We start from the raw sequence: 10,943 nt of genomic DNA, 5'->3' as shown, positions 1-10,943 counted from the left end.
ACACACACACACACACACACACACACACACACACACACACACACACAGGATCCTCTACCTTGCACTGACTATTTCACAGCACTCAGGTTTAGCCTAGGTCTTTGTATGTCTATGCTCTGCTGAAACAGTCCTAGGATAGGAGCAGCAGGCTTAAGAAGTGTGTGAAACTGATTCTCAAATGTCTGAGTCTATTAGTTTAGCTTAAGGCTCCAGATAGCTCTTGGCAATTTCGATCATGTTCTGTAAAGAAAACAGAAAAAAAAAAATATTTTTTTAAAAAAATGACAATTGGTAGGAAATAAAATACACAACTCAGTTATGCAACACTTCAGTTTCATACAGTCTCTTCTTAATCATTGTCTTCATGGATTATGTTTCTTGACTTGGCTGTGGCAGCTATATCATTTATGAGTCAAAACATTTTTAAATACTTGACGGCAGCAGTTAGTATGATGGATGTGCAGTAGCGTGGAAGGTATTGGTTAATGTATATCTTATAATATTATGGCTCAGAGAGGGAGACGTGGAGACATTTCTTAGACTCACAGCCTAAAAATCTGAGTGAATGATATGGAAAATATTGTTGAGGCTACATTGCCTAGGATGTGAGCTACACGCTTGTGAGTTGTGGAGAAGGAAGAAAATTTACAAACAGTAGAGGAGAGACGCGGAGAAATCTACTAATGGGTTGTTGGTGAGCTTTGTGAAGATAGGTGTGAAGAAAATGAGTTTATGGCTCTTTTCCTTTCTTAGTCTACAGCTTTTTAAAGTTTGGAACATTTTATGTTCACATCACACACCACAGTGAAAAGATGAGAGTCAACATAATTGAACCTTTCTATGATTTATATATGGATTATGATTATACATAGATTAAAACCATCTATTTATGCCACGAATCTACACAATTATTACTCAACTAAAAGAAAATGACAGAATAGAAAATATGGAGTAAAAAAAAGCTATTCTATTATGAAAAAGAACAAGAAGAAAAGGAGCAAGTGAAGGAAGGAAGAGGAAAAAGAGGAATATAGGAGGGGGAGGAGGTGGAAGAGAGAGAAAAAGTTGCTGCCGGCAGTAGCAGCACTATTTTGTGATCCAAAATCTGAAGCTTTGATTCACTTGTGACTATGGCAGCCCTTGCCTGAGAGTGCCAGCGACAATATTCTGGGCAACAGATAGACTTATTGAGTTTGAAGGACTTTGCAAGGTGGTTGGCTTTTCTCTTCGTTGGATTCAGTTTATTTATTTATTTATTTATTTTTTGAAACGATGTTTCATTCTATGCTTCCCAGAATTGCTTAATCTTCTGGACTCAACTAAATTATCCCTCTGCCTCAGTTTCCTACTATCTGCAACAGTAGGCACAAGCTACACAGCTGGCCGGTGTGTTAGCGCATTTGCCACACAGTGAAGAACAGGATTTTAGGTCTCATGAACTAAGTGTGTCACTTTCCCTCCCTGTCTCTTTTCTTTCACCCATCTTAATCTCTACCCACACTCAACTTCCTCCTTTTTCCTATGACCAAAGTCAGACAAGTTCTACCTTTTGACAGTATGACATGAGGTCATCTACGAAGTTCATAAACCATGCAATCAAGTTCTTTTTAAAAGCCTCATATTTTAAAGAAAGCTCGAGATTCTGTGTGGGGTCACATACAAACTGAAGCTGCTGATTATCAGAGCCGTTCTTCAGCGTCAGTACCTCGTTGGCCTTCTGAAGCTTCTGAAGCGTTTTCTAAGCTTCACATTTATTATATCGTCTGATGTTTTGTCTCCAAACCTAGCTGGGCCTCCATTATCCATTTGTTGCTGCCTTATCATCATTACTATTTTATTTTTAATCGCTATTTTATGAACTGTATGACACTTTTGATAATTTATTTGTCTAAAATTACCAATCTGTTATTTGATTCCATGAAAGGTAATGAAACTAAAACTATGACAGCCGGGGGGTGGGGGTGGGGGGAGAGGAATCCAGTAAGACAAAAAATTGTCCTCTATCAAACTAAAAAGCCACATCAGAGGCCATCTTTGCATCAGTAAAACATGGGCTCTAAAATACCAATAACCTGTCATCAACTCTTACAATCAATCCATCACAGAAGCAGAGCTGCCAGGCTTCCACTGCTATACTCTTTGTCCATGATGGACAGAGCTGGGCTGTTATAGCCCTCAGAAGATGAGCAAGGAAGGCATCAACAGAGGTTTATAGACCACGTCCACATAAGTAGACACTGTCTACTATAGACATAAGTAGACACTGTCATAGATTTTAGAACCTAATTGGCTGTGTAAAATGACTAGGTTTGATGCAAGGAAAAGCTGGCTTTGGAGCTGGGGTGTAGCAGAGTGGGTAGAGGCTCTGAGTTTAATCACTGGTACCAGGCATGGTGGCACTAACCTGTCATCCAGCACTTAGGAGGTAAAGGCAGGTTCAGAGTCATCCTTGGCTACATAGAAAATGGAGGCCAGCCTGAGCTACAAGAAACCCTGTCTCAAAACAATCAAAAGCAAAAGAGAGGAGGCCAAGCTCAGTGTACCAAACTCACATTTCAAGAAACATAAAAATTTATCTTACAAAATTATTTTAACTACAAAGTGATGCATTACTAGAAAAACCACTTACCCATATGTGAGTCTACTTCTGTCCCACCTGCCATCACTCCACATGGGTAACTGCGATTTAAGCTTGAAAACCAACTTTCTATGTGTTAACGGTGCATACATAATCACAGACACTCACAGGATCACACCGAGCTTACAAATATTCAGTTTTGCTGTTTGCACTTAAATCTTTGAAGATGCATTTTATGTATCTGTTTATGTGTCTGTGAGCATGCTCAGAGTGTACACCTGCACATGGAAGTCAGAAAAGAGCATTGGCTGTCCACTGCTATACTCTTTGCCTTTGAAGCAGGGTCTCTCCCTACGCCTGTGGCTTGCATTTCCTAGACAAGCCCTGTTCACCCATCCTACTGTCTTCACACAACATTAGCACCTTGGTTATGGTGTTACAGGTGTTTGTGGGACATCTAGCTTTTTGAGGTCTGGGTTCCGAACTCTAGTCTTCATTTTTTTTACAGCAAGTGCCCTTAACCACTGAGCTTTATTGTCAGCCCCTTATTAATCTTTTTTAATACCTAAGTATTTACCTCACTTGCTTAATTATTGCATTCTTGAAAATTATTTTAATCTAAATACTTGGGATGAATATTTAGCTGACCAAGCCTTTGTTGCCATTACAAAATAATAAGGACTTTTTTTTAATCCTATACATTTATTTATCAGATATATTCAGGTAAGAGAAGTTTATGGTTTAATGATTGAAACTTTCCCATGGTTCTTGAGATGCTCTTTGGAACCAAGTCTTTGCCAACGCAGCACACAAAACAAAACAAAGGAATTAATGGAAATTAGATGGCAAGGGTGTCTTCACATCTCTCCCACCAGGAGTACTTGAATTGTGATTTGGGCTGAAGACACCAACTTCTACGCACGTAAAAAAAATTGAGTCTCCTCTAAGTGATACTGACAGAAAAGCAGTGTGTCTACCCCAGGCCATGTTCAGTTACAGTTTCAGCACGTGGGATCCACACATCATCAGCAGGGCCAGAGCTGGAGTCTCATCCTGGTCAAAGACCTAGAGTCTTGGATCTTTGCTATTCTGTGAATTAATTGAAGATCATGGAATTCCACGGGATGCTTTCGGAGCGTACAAGTGGAGACCTTTTTCCTCGAACTATGTCACGTCAACTCTTGCAATCCTTGCCTTTTGTGTTCCCTTCAGGGCTGGGCGTGGACTATACGGAATAGATAGCATGCCTGACCTCCGAAGGAAAAAGACGTTGCCTATTGTACGTGATGTGGTAAGTTACTCCTGCTTAATTCTCACTGGCCACATGCCTTGATGTTTTCTTTGTTAAAATGTAAGGCCTTTCTCGTTGACTCCATAGCCCATAAATATTTCATGGAATAAAATATCCAAGGCCAGACTCTGCCCAGCACTAACGCATTCATTATTTCTTTAAGATGTATCTGATGAAAGAAATGACTCTAACCTTTCAGCTGACTTTGACATCAGTGGAAATTGCAAGTTTTCAGTTAAACTCACTTTATAATTGAGCTAAAAGAAATAGCACATAAGACCTAGTAAGCTGCTGGGCTTTGATGTTCAGTACTGTGGAGGTTTACAAGATTAATTTACAAAGTTTAAAGCTTGCTTGGGTTTCTTCACTTCAGCACAGTAGACTTCAGACTTTAAAATGGAAACAAATGATGCCAACCAAAGCTCTAACATGTAACAATTGACTCTAGCTAAATCACTAAGCTCTTCCATTAAAGAAGGTTGCCGTTCCCAAGTCATTAACGTTTGTGCTAGTCCTGGACAAGACTCTGAGGAAATCACCCTCCTGTAAAGAAATATTGAGACCACTCAGAAATGCCAAGAACTGACAGTGGGACAGTAGTTTGTGTTCTATCAGTCATTAAAATGAAAACGCCTAGACATATTGCAGTGGTTAAAATACTGACTGCTCTTGCAGAAAACCTGAGGTTTCACAGTATCCAAGTTCAGTGACCCACAGCTACCTACCTGAGAGGATCTGCTGCTGTCTAGTGGCCTCTACGGGCACATGGACACCGTGGCACATAACACAGGTGCACACACAAAGACATAATTGAAAAAATAAATCTTAAAAGGAAAAGGCCTTCAGAATGACAAATACTATTGCTGTATCATCCAGACTGCCTGCGGACAAGGTCTGATGGCACACAGGTGTGATGACAGTACTCAAGTGGCAGAGACAAGGTTCTAGGCCAGAACAACTTAAATTTTTCTAAGGGGATGTAATAATCTTAACAGTTTATTATAAAAAATATTACCTCACACAAAAAATAACTTTCCTTTTACTATCAACGTGCATAATTTTTATGCAAGAAATGTTTGGTTTTGCTAAGAAAAGCTTCTTGAGGCAATCACTTTAATTTTAAAAGGAAATGTTGTGGGGCTGGAGAGAGGGCTCAGTGGTTAAGAGGCCACACTGCTCTTGCAAAGGACCAGAGTTTGGTTCATGCCACATGTATTAGGTACCTCATAACCACCTGTAGCTTCAGCTCCAGAGGATCTGACATCCTATTCTACAGTCTGTGGGCACTCATGTCACACACACACACACACACACACACACACACACACAAATCTCCAAAAAGTTAAATAATTAAGATGGTGTCCTATAAGATCTTACAGTGGAAAGCATGGCACATTGGTGTGGTTAGCTCAGATTCTTACAAAGATAATATGGGCTTAAAAAAAAATACACGAAGGGAACATTGTTATGCTTTTCCCATTTCTCATATGTTTAAATATTTAAATTTTGTTTCTTTTTGCTCCTGGAATCTTCAGGCCATGGTAAGTGCTTTTCAGTTTATTTCATCATTCTCTGCACACACTGATTTTTATCCACGGGGTAAAAAGAGGACAAGCTGGCGAAATAGAGCTACTTAGAAATAGGAAGTTTAAGTTCCCATTTGTCTCTGTAATTCCAGCAATTGGATGATAAAGAGGGACAAACTGTCCATGAATTAGAGGCCAATTTGGTGTGCATAGTAAGTTCTAGGCTATCCAGGGATCCATAGTGATACACACGTATACATATGGGGTGGGAGACTGTACTGTTAAAGTCTCCAAGATTCAACGTCAAATTCAGTTCTGTGAAATTAATATATATATATTAAACACAAAAGAAATGTTAGATAATTATAAAATTAGGAACAAATACTTCATGTGGGTTAGTTTCAACTGCCAACTTGAGCAGCCTAGAATCACTTGGGAAGAGAGTCTTTGTGAGAAATTATGCAGATTAAGTTAGCTTGTGGGCATATTTATGAGGGATTTCCTTGATTAATAACCAACAGATGAAGTCCCAGCCCTTTGTGGGTGGCACCATTCCTTAGATAGTGGGGGCCAGACAGTGTAAGAGAGGAGAAAGCTAGCAAACCAGGCTGCAATTATTCTTTCTCTGTTCTTGGCTGTGGATATGATGTGACTAGTCACTTGAGTTCCTGCCTTGACTTCCCCAAAAGAACAGAATGTAACCTGAAATCATAAGCCAAATAAACCTTTCTCCTCCCCAAGATGTTTTGATCCCAGCAACAGAAAGGAGTGAGCATATTTATTAGGGATGAAGAGGACAATTACCTTGGGTAAAACCTTCAGAAATAACCCTCTGCAGGCTGATACAGTGAGTAGATATGGTAGCAGGGCAAACTGATTTTCTTGTGTGTGTGTAAAACGTCATCAGCGTGGCTTCATAACCCTAAGGGTATGAGCCCTGAGGGCACAGCCCCAGCATGTGGGACTGTGCAGGTGCATCATTTTTATCTGAATTCTCTTTGCTCTTGGTAGGCATGATCATATCTCATTCAGAATTTCTGGTTTCTAAACTTCTCTGCAGCAATGCCATTTCTGTTAGCATGGTGGGAAGCAGGTAGTAGTGATGGCTCCATTTTGCAAGGGTGGAAGGGAAAAGGACTGCTATTTAAGATGATGTCCATCTGGGTGCTATGGTACTTATTCACTGTTAAGGGTGTGTGGAAGCATGCATCCGCACTGGATAAGCAGAATATTCTGGGAGACACCCCAGGAACCATGCAGCGTCGGGGACAGTTCAGATCAGCCCTCAAGTCAGGCTGGGTAATATCAGTGCACGTCTTTCTTGATGGATTGTGACTGTCCGTACTCCCGGGGATAGCAGCGTTCTAGAAGCCTCTTGCTGTCTCAGAAACTATTAAGTAGTCATCTCTCTTGGATGGACTTCAATCTAGTCAAAGGTCAAATGTCAGGTTGGGTTTGAGGTCTCCAGCTTTGACATTCTGTGACTTCTAGTCAAGCTGCTCTTTGCACCAAAACAGTGGCTGCTAAAATTATTACATCTTTGCTTTCTGAAAGGCATTTTCTATATATTAATCCATCATTATCCCATCTATTTCAGACTCTTGCTGCCCGGAAATCTGGTCTGTCCCTCGCTATGGTCATCAGGACATCGTTGAACAATGAGGAGCTGGTAGGTACTTCGCCAGGTACTAACCGTATTGGTCAGACTCTCGGGAACATAGCCACTCTATTTGAGATATTCATTTGTCCCAGGAGTGTCTAGAAACACAAGGAAAGCCTGGTTGGCCTCAACTAAACTTCCTGAGAGCTCTGACTTCACCACAGATGATGCTCTCACACTTTTTGATTTTTATGGCTGTTATTCTACCCTGATACTACTTCTCTGTTTATTCTCTCCCCAGAAAATTCCTAAAGGTATTTAATACCAAAGTTTCCCTTAACTTAAGGCAGCCTCTCTTTTCTGGTTGAATTGCTAGTTTCTTCCATTTCCAACATTTCACTGTGACCTCCATAGTATGCTATGCTAGGACATGGTCAGACTACTAGATTCCCAATAATGAATATTGTTATTTCTGTGAATTCTGCAAATTCTTGTCTATAAAATGAAGTACTAGCAAAACAGAGGATTATAGGAGTACATACATGCTCATCATTTGGCTAACACAGGAATTAAGATGATGAATAATTCCAATGAGCTACTATTCTGTTTCTTACCATATTGGATATTAGGATTTTTCATAAACTTCTCCACACAGCCTCTGATGTTCCGGAGGGTAGCTGTGTGTCTCGTCATCGTTCTTGTTAAATTCTCTCATCACCGTTGCTTAGAACAATGTTCGGTACAAGGTAGATGTTTTAGAAGGTTTTGCTGAAGGCAAAAGGCATCATGCTTAGAAGACACAAGGAGGATGCCAAGATCTAGGTCAGCGATTCTTAAACCTGGCTCATTAGAAGCCCAGAGGGAGCTGTAAAACCTGCTGAGAGCGGGCCACTCCCAGCAGTTCTGGTGTAATTGGCTTCAGGTACAGCCTGGGGAGAGAGAACTAGTTAACAACCTGAGCCTTGGCCACCCTGCTGTAGGGACTCGGCCCTGTTCACTCAGACACTTCCCTGAAATGCCTCAGTGTCCTTCCTTACAGGAACTAGTATTTCCGACTGCTCCCTATCTGCCATCCTCATGGGACAAAAATTCTGTGGACATTTCCTGTCTCGATTTAACTGTCGTTCTATGTGACATCTGCTAACAACGTGTTTCATGTTTCTCGTTCTGCTTCCTGTCACTGTCTTCTTGCATGCGTAAATTCTTTTCTAGACCTTTCTGTCAGAATGCAGCCCCAAGGTGCGCACGCACGTGTGCACGCGCACAGACACACACACACACACACACGTGCCCACACGTGCATGCACACATGCAGACACTTCAGTGCACAGCTGCCCATTCAGAGGTGTGAAGGGACGCAGAGACCCTCGCTGTTCCCTCTACACCTCCATCTGTTCATCTATGGGTTACAGCTAGTTAATGTGTTTTCCCCCACCCAAGTCCTAACCAGACCGCTCCGTACTTAGCTTCAGGTCAGAAGAGTCTGGGTGCTGGGCAGGGAGGTGTATGGCTGTGGTCTTGATACGTTTTCTGCTGTGGCACAGGACTAAAAACTATTCTCGGGGTCTTTTTCTTATCTATCAGACTGATGATATTCTGTAATATTTTGAGTGTAATTTAGACACAGCATGAAATTCTCTGCTTCTGCTCTAAGCGGAAAACTCTTACTGATTCTCAGTTTGGTCATTTTCTTCTGAGGAAATATAGCTGAAGGGCTTTTACGAAGGACTTCTGGATTTTGACTTCCTTATACTCTATAATCTGACATTCTTCTAGTATTGTAACTCAGAGGCAGAGTTTCCCTAGCCCTAGGCCCTAGATTCAGTCTCTAGTAACACACAAAAAAAAACAAAAAGTCCCAACCAAAAAGCCTATTTCCAAATCCTTTGGCTACTATAATACACCATTTCATTTGAAATGTGAATGCTTTTTCCAGTGAATGAAAGAAGTCAGTGGGATGCCTCAGCATTTCCTGAGACCCAAGACAAGGAATGCATCTTCCTTTCGGAAGTAAATTACCCATCAATCTATTTGTCAGCAACCTAAAAATACCATCCAACTTGTTTAAAGGAGCCCTGAGCAGGGGACCTATCTGGAGGGATAGGATAGATGAATGAACTGTGCTAGCTCTCTCTCTCTCAAATCCACCAAGCTCATTTCCCTGGGGCCCCTGTCTTGAACAGTAATGAAATATGACTTGTGTGGAGCAGGCATATTAAATGTCACTCCTGACAAGCTGTCGGGTTCGGTCATTACATGGGCAAATGACATAAATGCTGAAGTGAACGATTTCCACACTGCATCTCTGAAGTCCTCCTGGGCACTCGGAAGGGACCGGGCATCTCCTGGGCATGCAGGGATTGATCTGGCTGCCTGGGAAATAAATGGCAGGCGGTGGCATTTTGGTGTGAGAGAGACGGACAGTCAAAAGCACAGTCATCTCTTCCCTTGCTAACTAGAGACAGTAGACTCATGTGCTTCCGGTCTCCGTGCAGATGATGCTCGGGTTCCTTTCTAGGAGTGCTGACATGGAAATTAGCAGTTGTGACACATGTTTAAATTATGTCTTATTCACAAGTGCTTTTCTTGGTCTGGCTTCTGTTCTTTTAGAGATTTTTTTTTTTTTAAGGCCCTGTGTGACAGGAACCAGCACACATCATCTCCGACTCTCGTGCATTGTCCTCTGTTCTTTATCAGCACCGTCTCTGGCCCGAGGTTCTTGGGGATGTAATTCCATAGTTTATTCGCTCAAAGACCTAGGGCAAGTCACAAACACTCTCCTGCCCTTGAGTTTTCAATATCTTTACTAATATAAACATTTTGGTTTTCTTAACATGTTGTATTATTATAATTATATAAATATATATTTAGTGTCTATTTTATAGCCACACACATACAGCATAGCTTATAATATATATGTGTGTATAGGTACCTTTTTATGAACGAGTTTTCATTCATAAATCAAAATAGACTTTGGTTGGTCATATCCTTGAACTCCTGTGACATCTGTATTAAACTAGCTTCCAAAATGCAGCTCAGCAGCTTCCCTGGTTTGAAATCAAGGACCATTTGCATGAGTAAGCTGCTCTGCCAAACTTGCCTAAAACCACCAGGACCTGATGCTTACTTGAGGGTGGTCATGTGACCCCTGCATCCAGTCATGTCATGTTGCAATTTCAGCCATGTTCTTTAAGCACTAATTCTTGACTTGGCTTTGAATCTCTACTCGTGTCAGCTATGGAAGGTTGTCTCTTCTCCACTGTTACTGTTGTCATGGCCAGTGCTAGGAACCGTCCCAGGCCTCATACACACTAGGCCTGCACTAGGCCTTGGCTGGCAATACCGACCTCCTTTAAAAGGAGGTCTTAAGAATTCAATGTTGTTTAATTAAGAATTTAAGAATTCAATGTTGTTTAATTGATTGTATAATTAAGATCTGTAAAGACACGCCACGTGTCTTTGCATTCCTAATATTATCTATTTGTATTTTCTCGATTTTGCAAAATCAGCACTGTAAGGAATTCATCTTTGGGCTGGAGAGGTGGCTCAGAGGTTAAAAACACTGGCTGTTCTTCCAAAGGTCCTGAGTTCAATTCCCAGCAACCACATGGTGGCTCACAACCATCTACATGGTCCCTCTTCTGGCCTGCAGGCAGAACATTGTATAGATAATAAATAGTTAAATCTTAAAAAAGAAAGAATGAAATTCATCTTTACCAGCTTTGCATCTTTTGTTTTCTTTGTTTTCAATCAAATCTTTCTCTTTGTTCCCTCCCTTATTTTATTTTATTTTATTTTATTTTATTTTATTTTATTTTATTTTATTTTATAGAAGGTCTCATTTCAATAGGCTAGGCTGGCATTATGCTCAGCAGCAACTCTCCTGCCACAGCCTCCCAAGTGATACAATAGAAAGGGTGGGCTGCCACACTTGCTGGCATGAAAGTT

General features: G+C 41.0%; 1 protein-coding gene across 1 annotated transcript in view; it reads left to right on the top strand.

Moving 5' to 3' along the window:
* Unc13c (unc-13 homolog C) overlaps positions 1 to 10,943 on the top strand; it is a 415,893-nt gene that overhangs the window by 145,985 nt on the left and 258,965 nt on the right. Inside the window, exons 4-6 of the mRNA XM_055598476.1 lie at positions 3,791 to 3,869; positions 5,405 to 5,410; positions 6,993 to 7,064. Coding sequence (XP_055454451.1) covers positions 3,791 to 3,869; positions 5,405 to 5,410; positions 6,993 to 7,064 — 157 coding nt within the window. The remainder of the gene's footprint in view (positions 1 to 3,790; positions 3,870 to 5,404; positions 5,411 to 6,992; positions 7,065 to 10,943) is intronic.

This window comes from Psammomys obesus, unplaced genomic scaffold (assembly GCF_907164565.1).
Source record: "Psammomys obesus unplaced genomic scaffold, mPsaObe1.curated_primary_1811, whole genome shotgun sequence".
Classification (NCBI taxonomy): Eukaryota; Metazoa; Chordata; class Mammalia; order Rodentia; family Muridae; genus Psammomys; species Psammomys obesus.
This window is presented reverse-complemented; position numbering and strand designations above follow the sequence as displayed.